This window comes from Camponotus vicinus, unplaced genomic scaffold (genome assembly GCF_025532165.1).
Source record: "Camponotus vicinus isolate PSW18456_S1 unplaced genomic scaffold, iyCamVici1.0 SCAF_5, whole genome shotgun sequence".
In the NCBI taxonomy this organism is placed as follows: Eukaryota; Metazoa; Arthropoda; class Insecta; order Hymenoptera; family Formicidae; genus Camponotus; species Camponotus vicinus.
Genome location: NW_028141977.1, coordinates 2,415,733 through 2,440,313, shown reverse-complemented (window position 1 = coordinate 2,440,313; position 24,581 = coordinate 2,415,733). Strand labels below are relative to the sequence as shown.

Here is a 24,581-nt window from a genome sequence, read left to right as displayed (position 1 = left end):
CTTACATTTATATACATTGTTACAATTGATGGTATAAGTTGTATCTTATGCGACCTTTTTAGGTAATCACTATATTTTTGCAATTTAATGTACTGAATAATGTTTGGTCTAATGTACATTTTCGTTTTACTTGTAAAATAATTTTTATGTCAAAAAATACGTTTTTATTTAAATATTTCAAATTAATATATAAATGAGAATTTGTTTCTCTGTTTTTGATATTATTGTTTTTAATATATTTTATATACAGAGGATGAAAAAGAAATTAAATTCGAGTTATTTATGTGTTCCAGAAATTCAGAATTTGTGATGATAAGTATGATCGATATTACATTTAAATTATTATTTTTTGCTTTATTTTTACTTTAAAGTGTTTTATACGATTTTACTATCACGTCTTATTTTTTATATATTGATTTTATCAAGTGACATCATGACATATCGAATTCTATGATATGACATTTTGTCCAATTGTAAATGATTGCTTTTATTTCACAAGAGAGATAGCCGTGTGTTTGTAGTCTAAGTATAATATATATAAGTCTGAGAATTTTTCGATGAGTCTGAGCTTCTTAAGATTATGACATGATTACATTTAAAATCTAATAAACACATCGTCTCTAATATTCTTATGTATATGCGTTATATTATAATACTTTTACTGATAACTTATAACTCTGATCTTAATTCTGATTAATTAATTCTGATATCTGATGATTTTGATGAGTTCTAAACTCAGCTTGAACGACTTAGGTCAGAATCCAATCTGGACCATCCATTTAGCTCAATTTAACTTAAATTGAAAAAGTTATAATTTTTGAAGGAAAGATATTATTAGAAGAAGAGAAAAGCATTTATACGTAAACGTTACATCCTACTTTTTGACAGTTTATCTTTCAACGAAAATCTCATTCCCCTAAGTTTCTAACATTTCCGATAAATATGAGAAAGTAAATTATCAAACATTTGTAAAATATTCTATATATGAGCAATATTATTTATAAAAATATAATAATAAAAAGTTAAAAAAATAGTAACAAAATTTGTTTCAGAGATTTTTCGATAGAAATAGTTTTGCAGTAAAAGTTAAAATATATAATATTTCGCGATATTTCTGTTATATACGTATAAGTTTTTTATTTTCAGTTATATAAACGCTCGAGTTTTGTTTTAAATCGTAAACTAAAATTTTACTTCTTTTTATTGCATCATCAAATGCTACATTTATTGCACATCCAATTTTTTTTTAGATTTGCAAATTTTACATAATCATTTCGTAACATTCTCCATCGCGTTATGTAACATCAAAAGTGTGACAAATAGATTAACTCGTGTATAAAAGTAGATGTATTGTAACTGTTGTTTCTGACTGTAAAAAAAAAAGAGTTTTGAATGGCGAATTCCGATAGTGTGGTAATCTATTACGAAACATTAAATACGGGAGAATGCTAAATGTGTGTACAGAAAAGGATACGTGTCACAATGGAGAGAAAAGATAAGTTGCATGTCAGTACGACCTAGTTTCCATTTACGTTTTCCGAACTCTCTTTATCGTTGAATATCGGAAAACGCCGAGAGCATGTTCAACCTTTTCTTTACAAAATGCGACCCTACACTATATCATATTCGATAAACCAGTGTATGTATGTATATTTCGTATTAAAAAAAATTACAACAGCGCGAAAGATTTTTCCAAGTATTAATATAACACGTAGTATTTTGTAATTAAGAATTAAAATTATTGTAATTAAATTAAACAAATAATGTAAAAAAAATATAAATGTTTAAATTTTTTGGAAGATAAAATATATAATAATAGACTATGCTTACTGCATTTTAAATATAGTACTGCTAAATTACTGCATCTTAAATATAGTACTTCAATTATGTATTATCGCCATTGTTTTATCATTTTACTGTTATAATTATACTTTGTAAAAATGCATAACACAAAAATTCTTCTTTTCATGAACATGAAATAATTGATTTTTTATTTTTATCGATGTACTATATTAAAATGTAGAATGTAGATAAGAGTATAACTCATAAATATCTAGTAATTACATAATGATACAATTAACATCTTCATTTTTTTTTGCTCATAAATGATAACAGCATTGAATATAAACAAAATCACTTAATAGTATATTAATGCATGACAATAATAATATCCACAAAAGCATTTAAATTATTAAAATCGTTATATTCAATAAATACTCTTACATAACAAATTATTCTTAAATTGCAAAAATTGCTCTTAAATTGCAAAATCATAAAATCGGTAATTGTTATATATTTATTATTATCATTATTATTATGTGTTTAAAACATGTTTATTTTCCTAATTACAATTATTTTACATGCCTGTGATAATTTTTATTATTATTGTCATTATAAACTTTCCTTTCACTATTTTTCTTCCATAAAGTTGACGTATCGTTTTGTAGAAATCCATAAATGATCAAAAGTTCAGGCTTTGTTTTCAATAGTTTTATAATTCTTGATAGTTTTAAGCACGCGGTCCTGTTATATCAAAGAAAATGCCTCAAGATAAACGCCGACGCCAAGTTTAAACATACATAGCGTTTTACTTTGCCCTGCGATCTTTTTCTCTTCATTTTTCGTCAGATTTTATAATTTTTACGCGCGCGAAAACTATTTTAAAATAGAATTTTTGAAACCAGGATCAACGTCTTCGATTCTGGTACATGTCTTTGCTTGCGATTATTTTAATCAGAGTTGTTTGCTTTGAAGAATGGAATTCTTTCGAAAAAACTCACATAAAATTATAAATCTTTCAGAATCTGACGAAAAATGAGAAAGAAGAATCGCAGGGCAAAGTGAAATGTTGTTTAAACTTAGTGCTTCCGTTTATTATCCTGAGACAGTTTCTTTGGTGTAACATCCAGAAATATTTATTCCAGTCATCTTCCAGCTTCGCTTACGTTATATTAGCATACAGATTTTTTTATAGAAAATCTGAGTTATAATTATATTTTCAATTAAATAAATATTATTCTAGATTTCACATAAGATCATATCCTGATATTTTTATGTGCTTTTATCCACTAAGCTATCTAATTATTAGCAGTTCACTACAATATTTGCGGAAAAAGGCGGCGACACTTTTTCAATGCGTATGTCGCCCTCTCGATTAAGGAAAGCTTCCGCCGGATTAAATGGTGAATCACGAATTGACGTGCGTGCGCTTGCAACCCGGTGAATGAGTAAGAGCGAATCTCGCCAGCATCTTACGTAATTCGTCTCGGTCGTCGCAACTTAAAGTGTGGGCGTAACAACACGCGTGGAATCTGGCTTTAGATCCGATCTGTGGCTGTTTGTGCGATCGTTTACGGATATCCTATTCAACCAATGTCGAATTTCCGTTATCGTGTCAGATGTCATCATCCGATTAACCGATTAGGTTGTCTCGCTCAATGATTCACTTGAAATAAATTCACGAAATTATAAAGAAATTGTTAACAGTATTCACGTGAAAGAAATTATTCTTCGAATTGTGATTTATATTTTACATGTGTAAATGTCACACATTTGTAGTAATTTCTATACATTTAATTCTCACTACGAAAATTAGATTTAATCGCTCGCATTTTATTTTGTATTGTTCTTAGATCGTGTCGTAACAATAATGATTACGAGCTGTTCTTACTTTCGACTTTCTGAAGGTAAAGATGCAATTCGCTACGCGATCATAACATGTTTTTTGAATAATTGAATTGAATAATTGATTTCAAATTAGAAATGCACCGAAGTTTTGAAGTTAATCCGAAACGAGCTATTTACATTTGCAATTATTCTAAGCTAATTCTTTAGATTTATAAGTTCTATGTTTGTATGTCTAATACTCATTTATATTAAAATAAATATATTCTTTGTAAATAATATTTTTATATAATATGTAAATTATGTGAAAAGAAAAGGAAAAATATATAACGTTGCTCTTTTAATTTGAAAAATAGACCAGAAAAAGATCCTTAAATAAATATTTGTCCTTTATAAATATTTTAACAGCAAAATATTAAAATTAAAATTGTGTAATAATAAGATTTAAAATTTTGTTCATACTGTACGTATCGAAAGGTTTCAAGTTTTTGTATATGATTTGTATACTTACTTGAAATTTTGCAACTTTTTGTCAATATGTATGTCATTGCAGTCCAGTGATAAATATGATTAATCGATTGATAAAAACGAAATTTTTTTATACATAAAGTATGCAATTCTGAAGTACATATAACTTTGTCATACATAATAATGACTTTTTAAAATAACTGAGACCTTGTATCACGCAGCTAAAACAACATTATCGATTAGAGATGCTTGTAATGCGACCGCAAACAGTAAAATACTAGAGTTTTTAATATTTTAGGATTTGTTAAAATACTGATAGATGAAGAAATTATAAAAAAATTGTTAACAATGTTCATGTGTTGTAATTATTTTTCTAACTGCGATTTTTTTATGTTTTATATGTATAATTGTCGCATGATTTTTATAAGATTTGTAGTAATTTCTATACATTTAATTCTTATTGTATTTTTAGATAACCTATTAGATAAATTTTATTTATTTTATATATTTTTAGATAACCTATTAGATAAATTTCATTTATTTTATATATTTTTAGATAACCTATTAGATAAATTTTATTTATTTTATATATTTTTAGATAATCTATTAGATAAATTTTATTTATTTTATATATTTTTAGATAACCTATTAGATAAATTTTATTTATTTTTATATAAAAATTCTTTGTATAAACTACTAATTTAAAATTAAAAGTTTTAAATTAACAATATGTATATTTCCCCGAAGAATATTTGCAATCCTTGTCAATAAATTTGGTGTAAATATCTTATATTTGCATTGATATTCATATGATAAGTACAATTGAAACAATAATAATAATTACGAACGTAACACGATTTTAACTGATGTTTGTCCGACACGGCAACATAGTGCAAACATGCTTTCAGTCAACACATCGTGTAGACCAATAACATGCCTCTCACAAAATGAGCCGTAATCGGACTCAATTAGAAAATACGTAAGAGTTCAAGCGGCTAAATCAATTTAAGCACCCTGCATTGATAGAGGCAACCTCACGAGACCTTCTACGTGGCCGTCGATTATCGCCTACGGAACTCCAAACTCTTCGTTGTCATAAAGATCGGAACTATGATATCTATTTATACGTGTCTGAGATAGATCCGCTCTAAACACATTGTGTGGTCATTCAATACGTGGGCGTCAAGATTCTCATGATATACACATATTGTGTTATGCACTATTATTTTAAACGAGGATTAAAAAGTCATATTCTTACTAAAAGCTTACATTAAAATTATTTAAAATAGTTTAGTTAATTATTAAAATTATTACATATCGACAAATTCATATAAATCCTATCACTAGATCGGAGTTTATGAAATTTATAGCGAGATGACAATAGTATAGTATTTTAAGCTCTCGACTAAGTCTAGAATTTCAAAAGTGTCCTGTATTTCAAAACAGAATATTTATAATAATAAATGTGTATAGATATAAATAATTGAAAGGTATTTTTACAAATACGATTATAAATTAATATCTTAAATTTGACTAAAAAAATCTTTCTTTTCAATGTTTTCTAAAGAATCTGATTTTATGCCTAAATTTAATATGTACGAAAATATTTATATTTTTATTTCTATAATTCATAATTTGCATCATATTATCTCGTTGTGCAACATTTTTAGTAAAAAATGCGATAATATTAAAGATTTTTTAGAGACCTTTTTAATGCATATTTTTAGAATTAATATTATAATGTAGTGCAATTTGATTAATACACGATGCGACTGCATCTTGTTTATACCACCCTCGAAGGCAAGGAAAGCGATATGTAAACTGTTCCCTCCATCGCGTCGCGTCGTCGCCTTGACACAAATCAGCTACGTCTGCGACGGATTAATTTCGCTGCGCGGTAATTGCACAACCAAAACGCGTTCATGGATTTATAAGACTTCATTCGGACGTGACGATGTTATTATATATTCGCTTATAATTGGCGAGCAACAAAAGTCGTGGAAGAGCGCACGATTTTCGACAAAAAATTGATAATTGCACATAATAATGTCTCGACAAATATTTACAAATCAATATCATGAGAAAAACGCAACGTAAACATGCGTGAGATTGAAAAATTTGTTGAAAAATATAAACAATATTGTGCTTTAAGCATAATAAATCTATCACGATAAATGATATTTTCAGATTCGACGAAGAAAAGTAAATGATATTATGAAGTAATTTCAAGATACAGCTAAATAGAAATTCAGGAAAAATAATTTTAAGACTTAATTAATTCTTAGTTCGATGAATAAAACGCATTGAACAAAAAAGGATAATTTAAGATATTATGTTTAATAAATTTGATTAAATTTGGTTATCTTAGACATGTAGTAAAAAAAAATATATGTATATAATATATTTGCAAATAATTGAACAAACGTTAGAAGATTTAAAAAAACGCGAAGCATATGCAATCGAGCTCAATAATGTAACGATTACAATGTAAAGTTATTTTAGAATCCGCAAGAGAAACCTACTAACCTACATTTGATCATTCTATATATGTACGTATGGAGAAATAAAATATTTGAAGACAATATTAATAAAATTCTTATTACAGCATTTTATTGATGTTTTATATTAAATGAGTAAATTCTCCTTTTTCGCTAATGTTTTCCGCTAAACGACAATTAATATTATTCAAAGTCAAAATTCTCACATAAGAAATAAAGATTGGCGATTCTCCCTGACTATAAGTTGAAGTGTAATGGTGTCGCACGGATAAAAGTCAACTTTCAATTGATAGATGGGCGCGATCGGAAAGGAATTGAGAACGCAACCCACTTTTATCTGCGGAATCTGCACGAACATCGTAAACCATCGATCTCTTTTCCTTAATTATCCTCTCCATATATGTGCACATACAGTAATATTCTACCAATTTAAAAGTAACCTTCCATTCCTTTTATCACAATTAATTATTTAAATACCAATGTTTTGCCTGAGAGTTTCACATTAACTTTCCTTTGCGTAATACTCGTATATTATATGACATATTGTTTTATATTAACAATTCGTACGAGATTAAGATATTTTTTTTGTATAATATATTATGTGTGACACTTTTTAATTTTTTTATATCAATATTTTGACAAGACTAAGTATTTATTAAAAGATAATATTTTACACGAAAATGTTTATGTGTTTAATTCTTTCATATGCATTTTTTTTAAAAACAAATTATAAATTAATCAATAATTTATACAGAGTATTGAAATTAAAATAAGTTTAATAATTTAATAAATATTAATACATTAAATAAATAAATAAATAGCATTTTCAAACACATAAACTCGCTAAATTTTGTTCGACTTAATACTTGAAGAATTGATTTCAATACATAATTTCGGCGATACATAAAATTTAATTTCCAACTCCCAGAACATATGGCGCGTGTAAAAGATATTCAAGTTAAAATATTGTAAAAATTTTCATGATATTATTCTTTGATAAGATTAGCTTCGAATACATGTACATCGATGATAGGCAGTCTTTAAAATATTTTATACAATATCATTATAGCTAAAAATTAAAAGTTTTACAACAAAATGAAGAATAAACTGTACATATATATTTATTATTATTTGTTAAATATAATTAAGGAAAAAATATATATAATCAAATAAACGCGTAACAGAAATTTTAGCAAATTTTTATTACCTTTTTTAATGACTGGAAATAATTTAGAAATAAAATAAATTTTTTATATACATACAATAACAATTGAATCAGAATAAGTTTAATTAAACTAACACAAGATCTGTGTAATAAGATATCATCTCTCTGTTGTGACGCATCTTTCACGCTGTTACGCAATACGCATATTGTTAATTTTAATGATGCAAACACATTAGTAACAACAGTTGCGACTTGCTCTCTCTAAGCTTCAGATTAACAAATGTTTGAAATTAGTATGTTAAATTCAAGAGAGACTTAAATCTATTTGCGAATCGAGTTGAAAGCCGAAAGATGGGACACGCGACGCGTCATACTATTTCAGTCTGAAAATAAAAGATCGCGGAAGCACAATCACAACTCATTTAATGGACCGTAAAGTCATCTATGTGAATTATCTCTCTGAAATTCATCACTCGATAAATTTGTCTAAATATTATAGTGTCTGTACATATATATATTTTAATTTTATTTCATTATTATCTTAAAATTTAATATTTCTCTTCAAAAAGTGAATAAAAGAGATCTTAAACTGAATTCAAAAAATCTTGATATAAAGAGATATAAAGAGATCTTAATCTTGGATTCAAAAAATCTTGATATAAAGGCGAATATACGGAATATTCTGGCGCTCTAACATTCCGCTATAATCCACTACAATGAAAGATTGCAAAATAAAGCGGACAAAGCAGTAGGAAAGAGCACGAGCTCGTTCGAAAATAAGTCTCCTCTCGAGATCTCCGCTCACGAGATCAAGGATTGGCGCGGCCCTGACCCGAAAATCGCTCTCCTTGTTCTTTTTGCAAATTGTTCAAACACTTGCGAGGGCGTCCCTGATGCGATAGGGCCCGCGTCCTCGCGCACAGCTTGTCCTGTAGGAGCGAGAGTCGCTCGAATTGACGACGACACCGCGGATTTGGCAGAAGTCCATACACGTGCCGGAATCAAATAGGGGCTCTCGCGAGATACGCGTCCGCAAGTCTGTGTTTTCCGATACACGCGTCGCTCTTCTCATTTTCCTTGGAGGGAATACCTCGTTCTAACTCAGGCGGGATTCCTGGGAAGTCTTATTTGATTTATACCTCTATATAAGTTGTCTTCTGCCTTCAAGTTTGCCTTAAAATATTTATGGGAAATTCCTTTGACGCACTTCAAGTTGATCTCACGTTGTATAAAAACTTTTAGATACTTGTAAATTAAATTTCAGGAATATAAAAGATGTCAATATTTTTTTCTTGTTACATAAATTTCAATCAATTTTATTTAATAAGAAGAAAATAATTTAATAAGAAGAAAAGTTATATTAAAACTTTTGTCAAAAGAATCTAACAATTATTAAAAAGTTGCGATGAGTGATTTCCTTCGATAATCTTGCTATAAACTATTCTTAGAATTAATAAAATAATAATATATAATTTAAGAAGCTTGTTCCTTTTTCTCTTTCTAATATTTATATAAATACGGATAAAATTTAAAAATTGCGATCTTTCTATAAAAGAAATACGGGAATCTTGTTTGTTGAGTTCAAATATTAGAATAAAGAACGCGCATGCGCGAAATGCAAGGACTGAATAAGGAACACACAGGGAACCGAAGGCGTCCGAAACTAATCGAGCGGTGCCGAAGATTTGAATCGCTTGAACCGCGAGTTGCATAGTCGCGAATTTGATCGAAAGTTAAATTCATAAAAAATAGAAAACTACCAGTATATTTTGCTCACATCAGTTAGATGTATAATATATTCGTGCATTGGAAAAACGAGTGTATTTTTGCGCAAGACGATGATGGAGAAGATGATTCACGGTGCAAGATCGATTTGAAGAATTCATGCGACATATTGAACAATGCACGTACAGATTATAGCTTCATGGGTGAGTATGAAATCTCCTATTTTCATACATTATCTGCTTAAACGTATAAATTAATTCAGATTGGTTTGGATTAATATTTTAAATGTCCCATGGACTTCGATTATTTTACGGATTTTTTGCAAAAGTAATTTTAACCTAAGAATTTTCCTTAACCTAATTAGGAATTATTTGTATTTAATTGCATAGCAAATAACTGCAATTTTTAACTATGCAAGGACGTATTAATCACCTCATGCAAATGATTCTTTAATTCTATAAATATAATTAATTGTATAAATAAAATCGTATATATCATTATCACTGTCTATTATTATAAATAAATTAAAACTAAATTATTTTTCCTTCTTTCGAGATTGATTTTATGAGTGGATTTATAAATTTACTCTTATTACACATTGAAAATTAAAATAATGTATATATATATTTGAATGCGTTGGTAAGCTTTTAACCACGTGTTTTGGAACATCACTCTATTGTTCACGTTATTTATAGCGTTAAAATTCAACTGTGCTCGACAGAGTTTTGTCGGGCATCGTTTTATTCGGCTATTGCAACGTTGATCAAAATGAAGAATGATGAAAAGCTATTTGTGATTCACTAACGGTAAATTAAATTACGACAAAATGGGTCACCAACTGATTACAACGAGTTTAATTTTTACGAATTTATACAATTTTTAATGCTTCAACAAATAAATATAAAAAACAAATATATATAAATAATATATATAAATAAATATATATAAATAAATAAGTGAAATATGTACACACATATAAATAATGATAATTTAGTTAGAAAAATTATATAATAAGACAATTATTAAAATTAAATAAAACATGCAAATGTGCATTAGTGTTTCTCATTAATTGTTATACAATTATTATTTGGATTTTATAAAAATTTGTTCAACCAGTTAATAATATAAGACACTTATTGACGATGTAATTAGATGTATAATAGATTTTATTTAAGAAATATATGCGAATACGAAGGAAAGATAATTAAAAAGTGTTTGTACAGAGAAATATAAAAAATTTAAAATTATTAAATTCTTGTCGATATATTTCAATGCATTTAGCTTTAATTTACTTTTGGGAAAATATAATTTTAAGATTCTATCTCTTCTACTCTATTGAAAAAATCATACAATAAAAACGAGTTAAAAGTGTTTCCTTTAAAATAGCTTCTTACGCATTTTGCTTTATCTTCAATCACCACACGCGACTTAATATCATGTTTCATCTTGCATAAGCGTTTCATATTGAGAGACTTTTGATATCGCACGATATCGACAAACAGTTGCGATGAGTAATAAATAGTTTGAACAATGAATACACCACGCTGATAACGCGAGATAATTTTTAATATTCCTTATATATTGTTTTATGTGTTATATAAAACTTTATCGTTAACCTTCGTTTTTAAATAATAACAAGAACTAGAATGTATATAAAGATATATTTCTCATAAATATAGCCTATTTCTCTCTTTATATAAAGATTTATATGATAACATATTTGCTCTCTCTCTCTCTGTTAATAAAATAATTAATTTAATCTAATAAAGTTGTATTAAAAAAATTGAGAAAATCGGATGAATGTATTCATTTTGAAAAAAATTTGTTGCATATTTCCAATTGCAACTAAATTTCTAAAAATTACATTCAAGAAAAGAACAAATCTTAATTAATATATCATCATCTATTTGATTAATAAAATTTAATCGAATTATTTATAGAATTTTCTTTCGAGGTTTTCGCGAAATTGCAAAACTATCAAAAGTACAATTTGACAATTAAGTAATTTAATTTTTCTATGGTACCAAAACACCGATATCTCGAATATGTACGCAGCTGCGTCTATTAGATCTACCGGCGTAATTTCACGACGCTTATCGGCGGCGATAAGCGGTATAGAAAAGCGAGACGAGAGAAGCAACGTTGGCGATCATTATATAAGCGAGTCCGATATATGGGGCTCGCGTGCATAGTTAAAGAGCGTAAAAGCGCTTCTCGCAGCCTGTCACCGCTTTTATTTCGTCGAGCACGTTGCACCGGCGCGACGCGACGCGACGCACGCTAAATTTGTACTATATAAGCGCAGCTACGCGTCGCATTTAATTATAGCCGCCTTTAGAGAAGCGAAACTCCGCGATTCGCAAATACGCCTAGAGACGAGGATCTACCTCTGCGAAATGCGCTCGTGGGTGGCATTCTCTACACAGTTATTCCTAACTCATGACAATAGCGAAACACGAACGAGGAAAAGGAGGATGATAGACAGGGCAAGGAAATTAGAGGAAAACCAGCGGCGAGGGGACATGTGTAACGGAATAAAAAATTGTAAAAAGAAAATTATCGATGTAAAAGTTTCTAAAAATTTCAAATTCGAGAAAAATTATTAGTTTTTCTTTTCACTCATAAAAATTTTATTAAAAGAGATTCGAGCAATTTTAATTGTTATAGAGAGCTTCAAGTTGGAATTAATGTATAATGGAATATAATCTATAATTTATTTTATATTTCATAAATTAAAGATCGAGCATTTTAATAAGGATTTTTGTTTCTTATTTATTGATCTGCTTTTTATTATTATAAAGGATTCGCATTAAAACGTTTTATTTTATTCTATACTAATTTTTTTGCAATTTAAAAAATATATAATCGTATATATTATATAATCAACATATATTAATTATACGTAAACGTGATTTACCAAAAATAGTGAATTAGTCAGAATTGAGTGTCTCTGATATTCTCGTCCGTTGACGAAGAAGTTTTCAACAGAAACATTAATGCATGTAATACAGAGTGTCTCGGAAAAAAGAAATACATGAAATTTTTTTATTCAAATAATAAATATGTATTTCTTTTGTACAACTTTAATTTTATCCTCTATTATTTATTATATTTATTAATTTTTATTAAGCATCTTCAAACATCACTTCATTTTTCTTGATAAAATTCTAAATTAAATTTTTAATAATTTCTAATAATCAAAACAGTATAGTTAATATGAATATTTTACAAGCAATTTTAATGTCCCAATATTTAAGCATCGTGCAAAGATATTCTTCAAGATAAGAGATCTTGCATAAAGGATGTGACTGCAATAAACTTCTTTAGTTATTATATAATTCGATGACGAAATAGAATACATTTTCTCTCGATACCCGCGCTAAAAAGTTCCGTTCTAAAAATACAGTGTGCGGCGTTACTGAAAAGCATTATTAAAATTACCGTAATCGACTTGCAAGCCAGGTGAACCATGCAGGTGCAATCGAGAGCAGCATTGCTCTACCATATTCACAGAGATGATTCAATATCACATACACATACATACATATATATATATATATTTTTTTTCAAATTTTCAAATTTTATTTTGCGTAAAACCGCTCATTAATAAACATCGCACGCGATAACGTCATTTTACGTAATCTCTACGTTTTAATCAGACGATTTATTACGTAGTTTAATATATTCGCGAGAATTTCGATTAAACGTGCTACGCACATATTTATTTACGCGACGCATACACATAAACTATTGTATACATCATTTCCATTATACGTAACATTTATTAAGAAAATATATTTATTGAGAAAATCTTATATTGAATCTTATGACGCGATTATCGTTACTGAACTGACAATTATACTTTTCTTTTTACTTTGTTTTAGTTTCATTTAGCCAAAAAATGCCAGTATGTTTATATTCGTTTTTATATTCAATACTCATTTTTTTCTTTTATTTTCTATTTATTAATTTTACAATTTTATATATTTATGAATCATTTCACTTTTATTAAAAACATTCGATGATAAGAACTTTTATTAATCATGATTGGAATTTTATATTAACCATGATATTAATTCTCAATTTTATGCCTGCTAAAAAATTTCATTATCGATGATCACTTAAAACGAAGGAGCATGCAGCCTCTGGCGATGAGTTTAATCACGTACGTAAATGTCCCTTGCATACCTTCTTTACGAAGAGAACTTATTCGATGTTATGCGCGATGACGAAGATAACAAGGACGATCTTGGCAAGGCCGATTAGTCACGAAGCGCTTACTTGTTATCACGTATACGCATCATTGTTCTTGGTAATTCTCTCGTTCAGCAGTCTTGCGAATCGTCGATAATTCTACAATTCGTTTCGAAAATCGTTATAAGTGAGATCGAAATGATGCAATCAATCGTTCCACCGCACATATACATACAAGAATTAATTTAGCTTAATATCGATAAAGATATATATAGTATATACATGTACTACTTTTTAAAAATTTTATATTAATATATTTTTTAAATTAAAATTAAATTTTTATATTGATATATTTTTATGTTAAATTTTTATATTGATATATTTTTTTATTATATTTATATTATAGATTTTTAATGGTTACCACCTCTCTCTCTCTCTCTCTTTAATCATAAATAAAATTGTTTTAATAGAAAATGATTTCTTTTAGATAGAATAAGTTTCATATTTTTCTGCAGATATATATAAATTAAGAATATTGATTTTAAAAATATGAAAGGATATTAGAAGATGTATTAATATTTTATGATATATATTAATATTTTATTTTAAAAATAAAATGTTAAACATAAGCACTATACGTGCAATACTATTTGTAATCTGCAAATATTATAATAGTATAGATTTTGAAATACATATAGTCTAACATTTCGAGGAAGAATTTAATATTCCGAAACGGCTTTGCGCAAACTAAGCATTCAAAGACATAGGGATTGATTCAGAACGTGTAAATATTTATACGATATATCTCATGGTAGACGTAGCGTGTCTCCGGATGGGACGTCGTCGATTCAGACCGATCTCTCCAAGAGGTATTATGTAAGAACTGCTCGGACTGGCCGTGAACTTAACGGCGTCGTCGTCGTGGTCGTCGCAATCAAACGCGGTCGCCTCTCTTTCCATGCATTTTACACACATCCGGTATATTCAGGTATCTTTATCAAGAATTTTTTTATTATTTTAACGTATTTTTGAATTTTTGAATTATTTAAATTTTTAATGCTTTTTATTGCAAAAAATAGTTATAATTTATTACACGTAATAATTATTATTATAATTTATAATATTATTATTATATTATTATAATTTATTCCAATAATAATTATTTAGTAGAAGAAATGAAAGAGAAACAGGGAGAGAGAGAGCATATACGATGATAAAATAAAATTATTTATTATTATATAAAATTATTTATTAGAAATTTTTTTATGTTAGCTTCATCAATTTTTCTTTCTCTTTAATATATTTATTTTTTAAACATTAAATAAAATTTTTAAATTAATAACAAAAAATGATAATATATTTAAAACATTAGTTTTTTATGAAGTTAATTATATATGCACTTGTAATTAAATGTTACTATTTTATAATTGATTTTTAATGAATAAATACAACGTTGCAGTAAACTGCTTCATTAACACGCGATTTCTACTCTTGTTTTATCAATAGCATAAGAACGGAATTTGAGTTTCAGATTTATATCATTATGTGTGTTTAATTATTTAAAATACTAATTAAGAAATTAAGTCCTAGAAGTTATCATATTTAAAATAAATCAATTTACTGTTTATTTTGAGCTTTAAATTCTCAATGACAAAGAATAAAAATGATGCGTAGTAGGAATAAAGCAGAACAATCTTTAAATATCGATTAAAACTCAAACCATGGGTAAAACATCTTGTTCATCAGGGATATTAATAGAGCTGTTGAATGATTATCAAGTTTATATCTAATAGAGATGCATCATGCGCCAATCTATTAGTATAAGTATTCACAATTATTCGCTTGTATATATCTTGGGATAATTTTTTAATTTTTAACCATTTTAATTATATTTTATAGCATATGCTTAAATAAAAATATTCGCACAACTAAAAATTAATCATCATAATCAAATATTGTTAATCATATATTATTATTGATACAATTATCAAGAGTTATTAAAGAACAGATTCTGATCGAATTACTTTTGGACTTAATAATAGATAAATATTATTTCGTGTTTAATAAATAAAAATTCGGGACCACTATTCTTTTTAAAAAATTTAGCTATTTTAATAGTTTTTAATACAATGTATTAATTAAATAATTTAAAAAGACATTATAGACACTATTAATAATATACTAGTAAATTATGTTTATGTATATCTGCAAAAATAAAACTATTTAGAATTTTTTGATAAAATAATAAAAATTTATTTGTTTATTTGATGCTTGAAATTCTGCGCAAGAATAATTAAGAGTTAAAGTATTAAACGTATAAAAAACGTATTAACAATTCTGCTAATTATGATACTGACGATTGTTTCTCAAGAAATGAATTATTTTCACGTTGCTTCCCAGATAAGATTTCAAGAAAAATATCATGTAATAAACACATCACATAAACAGTACTCAGAAATCAGCAGTAATATTCTGGAAATTCCAAATCCTTGGTGATGATAGCTTACTAACATAGAACAAGAAAGTGTATAGTTTAATTGTTTAACTATTTTTAGTTACAGTTTCCACATATATATAAATATATAAATATATATATATATATATATATATATATATACACATGCACATTTACATATATATATGTATATATATGTAATCAAAACTCGAATTATAATAATTTCGAAATAACTTCTATCTCTGAAGAAAATAATTTATTTCATAATAATATTTTTAAGCTTTAATTTGTTTGGAAAAGTACGCATTCTAAATTTGAATTTAATTATTAATATTAATTTTTAAATATATATATATATATATATATATATATTTTATAAAATATATATATATATATTTATTAAAAATATATATATATATATATATATTTTTTTTTAATGATAAAAGATATGAAAGAAGCGAACAATATTGTGTGATTAGGACGCTAATTATTGTTGTATTATAGAATATAGGTAGGAATACAGATAGAAATATAGATTATCTTCCTTTTTTAGAAATACTTCTATCAAATAATTAAAAAGCGACACTTAATTTTTGTATATAAAAATCACTTAGCTCGAAAACAAAAAGATAGCAATAAATATATAATTTTTATATTCGTTAAAAAAGATTCGATATCAGAAAATCTATGATTAAAATCTCAATGATGGATAACGAGCAGATGTTTACGAGCCGGTTACGCAAAGGTCAATAATCGCAGTCTGTTCAAGTATGATAAAAAATGAGCTGCAGAAAGCAATAAGAGAAAGAGCGAATATGCATATGAGTCTTACTATCGGAGAAAAAGAGAAGGTAAACATGAATTCAAATTACTATGATCTTCTTCAATGTTTTCCGAAAAAAACTAAAGAGGAAGCATCATATGTTTATTATATGTTTTTTTAATACTTTCCAGCGTATATAAGACTGATGAGAGAATTGCATAGGATATGGTATTGTTTTTTAGAGAGAAATTATTTCACGAAAAATAATTCTAAATAATATATAATAATTTTGTGGATAATATTTATATAATAAACAATGAGATATTTCGCTCTTTGAATAAATGCACATTTTGTTATAGACGATCTTTCTCTTTTTATTTAAAGTTTTTTTTTGTAATGTGTATCTTTTTATTTTATATATAATTAAGAGATATATACAGAATTAAAAATATATTTTCAATATCACAAAACCGATATTAATATAATAAAATATTTTTTTAATAATTTATTATTCAGATTATTAAATTTTTATTCATGTTATAAAATTCATTTGCTTTATTCTAGTTTTTGATGTTAATTCACAATAACTTCACGCAAATTATGTATAAATTCCGATTGTCTTTGATACATTATATATATTTTCGTGCACATATTATACATATATTGTAAATAGATAGATATGAAATAGTATGTTTAATATTCTTTACAATTAAAATTTTGTTTATAATACACTTATTTAGCATTTAAATTTTTGAGATCTATTTAATCATAGAATGAAAATTCATATATAAAATACAAAACCAGATAAGAATTAAATATTGTTGCTTTCTAAACATTACAATATTTCCATAATTTTTCCAATATCAATATTTTTCTGATTCTCGAGCCTTAATTAATTGTCAACTAAAATGTTCGTTTGATTCATCTTTGCAACAGATTTGGCTCCATGCACGCTGTCCTGTATCTATCTCGACTAAGTCCGCAAACGTGTCGCGCACTTTAAGCATCTAGTTCATTTGCGTTAATCCAGATATATAAAAAGTATGATTTTATGTGCTTTATGTAAAGAAGGTGATTTTATTAGCGTAAAATATTCTCGATTTTCATTAAATCGAGGCAAATTATGAAACGTGAATGATAAACCAGTATACTTCTAGTCTCGCCTGAAACGTTATTCAGAGATTAGATGTTTCGTAATAATCTTTATATAACCACATGTTACTCTTTGCTCGCGAACAAATCAAATAAAAAATGATATCTTTTGGTTTTTACAATTTTAGGAATCGATAAAATCGATTCCCTAATATCATTCTTTTATAAATAACTGGCACAATTTGATTTAACTGATATATTTTATTCCAAACCGAACCGCGTACAAAACTATTAATGACGCATATATTAATAAAATCTTGACATTGATATCATATATCGGTGTGATATAAACAACGATATAAATAGAAAGAATCAAAATTTGATGATTAGATCTTTGTGATTCATAGAATCGTTATGCGCTGTTTTTTTTTAAATATGTTATATTGTAAATTATTCAACCTTCACTATTTTTGTATTAATGCCTCGTCTACTTGTTTTTAATCTTTTACATTTTAATTTTGCTTTTTATTTTTTTATATAAAAATATATTTTTATTTTTTAAATGTAAAAACCAAAAATATGAAAAAATGTTTAAAAGGAAATCGTTTTTCATAGTACTCTTTAAGCATTTCTACTGAATTTGCAACATGGGATATATTAAACATGACTTCACTCTTCTAAGAAAGAAAAATTCAATTCCTATTTAATTAATCTATCTAATCTATTAAAAAAATTGCATGTCATATTAAATTTAAAATAAAGAGAAAACTCGCTCTTAAATTAGTAATTTATAACTATACATATATGTTTACATTGTCAGCAAGAATTACTTTGCCTTATCCTGCGCAATACCGAGAGGCTTAATCTCCTCGTGTCATTGATAAAGCGTAAACAGACGCGTTAAATCGCGATGAGAAAGTAGCGTTCATCATGGCACAAAGACGCGTTTGCTCGGAGGAAGATGATAACACACGATTTACTCACCGAGATGAACCGCCAGGTTGTATCTCTCGAGCGCTTGACCCAAGTGACCTTTCCTCACGAGGATATCACCCTCGTGCCTAGCTCGGCTGGCCTCCACCTCTCGCGGCCACCATCTCTCCACGAGTCTCTGCACCAGCACATTCGTTTCACTCACAGTGGCAATCTTGATCCCGCACACGCGACAGTTCTTCGCCGGCTCCGCGCAATTCCTGCAGTACGTGTGACCGCAGCCGGTGGTCACCGGTTGGCAGAGAGCACCCTCGCACGTGGGACACGCGAAGGACGCCTCCGGTCTTCGTCTCGAGGTCATCCCGGCGCCGACCATGTCCTCCAGGAGCGCGGTAGCCAGGTGCTTCAGTCTCTCGGCCGGCATCGACGTTGCGGTTAAACACCTGGAGTAAATCCCGATGGACTCCCTGACGCGACCGCACTTGACCAGGGAGTCGCCGTAGCCGAGCAGCTCCTCGTAGCTCGATCCCTGCTGCTTGAGGCAACGCTCGTACAGCTCGACCGCCAGATGGTAATTGCGGGAGGTGAACGCCTCCTTGGCGAGCTCCGTCATCGTGCTGTCCCGAGGAACGTCGCCTCTCCTCGATAGCGAAAACGGAGTTGTATTACAGTTTCCCCTATGAATCACTCATCGCGCTCCGGACTCATCCGCTCGGTACGAGTAAAAAAACGCTCGATGCCAATTTCGAGGCGCTGAGGATGACACGCATCTTGGGGAGACGTCACACAATCACGAGTCACTTGATGGGATCCCCGGGGAACGGGGGATTCTCGTCGGATCCTCGTCGCGATGACGCACGGTTTGACAGTTGATCGTCCACGCGTGCTGCTCCGCGTAACGCATGTGCGACGTGCGTTCCACCCAGCACGCTGGCGCACCGAGGACTGACGCCTCGGCTGTCATCAGTCGACCACCACTGTCAGAGTCGGCCCCGCTCGGTCGGCCGTCAGCAGGGGGTGGTGGTGGTTGCCGATGGTGTTGGAGGTGGTGGTGGTGGAGAAGTGCAGCCGCCGCCGAAGCCAGCGCCACTACTACGCGGGGGTGGGAGAGGGGGGGGGTCGCGAGGGAAATTATGGACCACGCTGAGCGTAGCTCGAGGAGCGCGTTGCCGCTTCACTCGTGTCGCGACGGCGTGTGCGTAGGTGTTGTTGTCGCACTCCCATCGCTCTCGCCCGACGAGGCGTCGTCGCTTCGCGACCAGGGCTCGTTTCTCTGTCTAACGGGTGTTCCCTAACGATTGAGCTAATTGTTATTGTTTACGCAATGATGCGGAGCGCGAAATATCGTCTTATCTTTTCTAAGAAGCTTGTAAAATTTTTTGTGATTTTTTTTTATGATATTTTTCCTTGATTTTTCCTTTATTGGTTTAAGGAAAATGAAAACTGTGCTTTCCTCTTTTTAATCTTTCCTATTGTTTATATCTTTTTTACTTGTAATTGATAATATAATGGGAATATATTAGATGGCATTAGATTATTGTTATATTTTGTTTTGTAATAACCTTTATATATATATGATTGTCACGATCGTGGATTATTTCAATTTTATCTATTTATTGTGAAATATATAATATTAGAAATTTTTATTGCATTGTTTTGTATTTTAATTTTTAATTTTACTAAGAGAAATTTATTTATTATTCATATAAAATCCCATATTGACGTGAAACAATAATTAATAATCTGGAACAATTTGCAATTATAATTTTTTTCAATTATTCCATCGACTGTCTTGAAAGATACTTCTATATCGTATTATATAATACGACTTAGATATGTTTTTTGATTTATCAAATGAAATTTTAACACATCTATTTTATTGAATATATTTTTCACTTAATAATAAAAAAGCACATAATTTACTTATTAAAACGTTTCTCAAATTTCTTTGAAAGTAAAATTTATATAAGCTTGGTGAGTCGAAACTCGCACTATTTTCTTATCACGAACGATAAGTATTGATATCACCTTGAAATTTAATGCTTCAGTCAATGATTCATCGACTATACTAGTAACGCATTAAATTAATTTGATTTCTTATTAACACTTTTTCACAGAGATACACACACATACACATTTGCTTCCGTCAAAACGTTACGTATCAAAATCCAACTGTCAACGATTTTTCATCGTCGTCAAATTGTGTATCGTAAATTTTCTCCTGGACACTTGTTGTTGTAACCTTGGCTCGATCGATCGGATATTTTCAGGGAATGGATCTCCTCTAGTCCCATCGGGACATGAAATGTGCACAAACTGTGCGATGACGCTTCTTAGAGAAGAGAAGCGTGATTGCACGGTCGATGAATAGAACGCTGAGCAAGCTTGATTTGAGGAGTAAATCGAATAAATCGTCTTGCACTGGCAAATGTCAGCCCTTTGCTCGTTAGAGTTCTCACTGAGCATGAGCAATGACTCGATCCCGAGATATCCCGCTTGTCTGATGCGTGCACAGATACACGCGTGTCCGTACAAGGAGTACGCAGACGCGCTTTGGAATAAAGAGAGAGGGCTGAACTGCGTACTATGAGGGCGGCAAGGGAAAGGGTGGCGAAGAATGGGAGATCAATATATGGCGAGTTCACGGGGTGATTAACCTCTCGCACTTACCTTTTATAGAATATTCTTTTTTACTAGATCGAAGTTTAACAATAGATTGCTTAAAGGGGGTGAAATAGACTTCCGTCTTAAAGTCGAGTAGCAAAAATTCCAAAAGGAGTCTAATTATCAAGATATTTACATTAATTGTAAGATATTCCCAGAGAATATTTAATTATAAGATATTTATTAAAATTAAATAATTAAAAAATTAAGCTCTGATAGTTTAAATACATATCAAAGTTTGCTTTTTAAGTGAAATTTTAAATAAAATTTTATTTCCTAAAATAATTACGAAAATAATTGAGAAAATAAACAAGAAATAATAATTAAGAAAAGAAATTTTCTAATAATTAAAACAGAAATTTTCTAAAAGAAAATGTATTGTATTTAATCACCTTTATTCTGTTTATAAAAATATTTAATATTGGATAATATAAATGAAACAACAAATTCGCAAGATTTATGCTTCTTAAACAATAAACGATATTTTATTAAAATAATGACTAACCTCTTGCACTTACCATTTATAGAATATTCTTTTTTACTAGATCGAAGTTTAACAATAGATTGCTTAAAGGGGGTGAAATAGACTTCCGTCTTAAAGTCGAGTAGCAAAAATTCCAAAAGGAGTCTAATTATCAAGATATTTACATTAATTGTAAGATATTCCCAGAGAATATCTAATTATAAAGATATTTATTAAAATTAAATAATTGAGCTTTGATAGTCTAAATACATATCAAAGTTTGCTTTTTAAATGAAATTTTAAATAAAATTTTATTTCCTAAAATAATTAAGAAACTTAATAAGAAAATAAATAAGAAATAATAAATTTTCTAATAATAAAAAATTCTAGAAATTCTAGAAATAAGAAATTCTAGAAATAAGAAATTTTCTAATAATTAAAACAGAAATTTTCTAAAAGAAAATTTGTATTTAATCACCTTTATTTTGTTTATAAAAATATTTAATATCGGATAATATAAATGAAATAACAAATTCGCAAAATTTATGCTCCTTAAACAATAAACGATATTTTATTAAAATAATGATTAATCTAAAATTGCAGTCTAAGAAAATTTTGATGTAACTTGAATGTGTTTTTGTTAATGAAATCTTTTCCAATTACTTATCAGTTTATCACTTGTCATTGCCATTCATTACAATGTAATTTAAATAATTGCATCTGTTTATTCGCCACACATAAATCATGAATAATGTAAATAAAGAAAAAAAATTAGTGTAATTTTGATTCAAGATTATTAAATTCAGGTACAGTATAATAAGTAGAAAAAAATTCTAAATTTTTAATTTATAAATGTTTAAATTTATAATTTATAACATAATTGATGACTCGATTGAATCGAAAGATTTATATAATTGCGGTAATTCATGAATTTGGCATTTATTTGCTCTAACAACTCATGGATTTTGCAATGCATCATAAAAATAAACACACAAAGATATTCATTAAATATCAATACAAAATATCAATTAAATATAATATTAATATTTTTTATTAATATTTTTTTCTTTGAAAGATGTGGTTTGAAGCTTTTAATTTTTTTTTAGATTGAAACTTTTATGTATGCATATAAAGAGTAATTATTATGATATCTTAGATATAACATGTGTGTGTGTTTAAATTTAAAAATCAGTATCGCAATTGGGAAATCTTAAGATTCATTCTAGTTGGCATAATATCATACAGATACATTCATTGCACGATCAAACATAACTGAAAATAATGCGTGTAATCGCACTATTGCGCTAGGTGTGAGATTGATAAAAGTTATAATTGAAATCTGATATCAAGTTATAATTGAAATAAAAAAAACGCATATATTGATGTCACATATTCCTACGTGAATGTTCGATTTTTGATTAAATTATACATTTGTGACGCAGTATTCAAATAGAGCATAACAAATATGATGACGCATCTTGTTTTTTCAACAGCAAAATGTATTGTGAATAAATATTTAGCTAATAAAAATGCTTAGAGCTTAATATATAGATTAAAAAAACGCATCGGTAGATTAATAAAAATCATTATCTATCATTATATTCCAATTTATATGTTGATCCATACAACATATTTCTACTTTAATGGATTTACATTGGTTAAAAGTCAGGTTTCTTTGAACCTGATGCATTCTTGCTCGCAATAGTTTCTCGCAATTGCGTCGCGTTCTACGAATAAATATGTTTCCTAATCATACGAAATGCAAATAGCGGGATCATTGATGATGCACGAGAAAGATATATTGTACATATGATTTCTTGGCGTGTCGTTATGAGGAATATCAGCGATATTACGATGCGAGCGATTACCACGAAGTGGTCTGTATGAAATCGTGTTTAGTAAGCGCTTCCGATTTCAATATGAAAATGAAAACGTCACGTATAAGATAGGTGGATATAATCACAAAAATTTACGTTTGTCTTAAAGATTGTAGGAATTCTAAAAATAATAATTTTATTCACAGGTGCAGATTTCTTGGGATAATAATATAAATTAAATAAATTACATATATTTTAAGAGAATAATAATCGCGAAATAATTGTAAAGATTTATAATTAATATATATCAGAATTTTTAAAAAATTATGCAAAAGTAAACTATTTTATAAATAATTATTGCAATATTTATTTTATATTATAAATATATTTTATTTTATAAATAATTATTACAATATTTATTTTATAAATAAAATGAGGATTGTGTGTGTGAGATTTGTTTTAAAAAAATCTTAATAATAAAGTTAAATAAAAACATTAGTACTGTGTATTCAATATTATATATTGGTTGAAAAGAATCCAAGTTATTGCATTTGTGCTTATTGGTTCATCTCCTTCTCTCTCTCTCTCTCCTTATTTTTAGATATTTCAAAATCTTATTTTTGCCGATTAATACATCTCATTACTCCGCCAAATTGCTCGTACATGCGCTTATTTAATGACTCAGGGTACGGTCGTTTGCCAGAAAAGTAAATCGCTATG

At 28.6% G+C, this 24,581-nt stretch overlaps 1 protein-coding gene across 1 annotated transcript in view; it reads right to left on the bottom strand.

Moving 5' to 3' along the window:
• LOC145971674 (LON peptidase N-terminal domain and RING finger protein 3) overlaps window positions 1-20,348 on the bottom strand; it is a 46,339-nt gene extending 25,991 nt beyond the window's left edge. Inside the window, exon 1 of the mRNA XM_083099588.1 lies at window positions 18,969-20,348. Coding sequence (XP_082955714.1) covers window positions 18,969-19,530 — 562 coding nt within the window. The 5' untranslated portion in view covers window positions 19,531-20,348. The remainder of the gene's footprint in view (window positions 1-18,968) is intronic.
• Window positions 20,349-24,581: the final 4,233 nt, after the last annotated feature.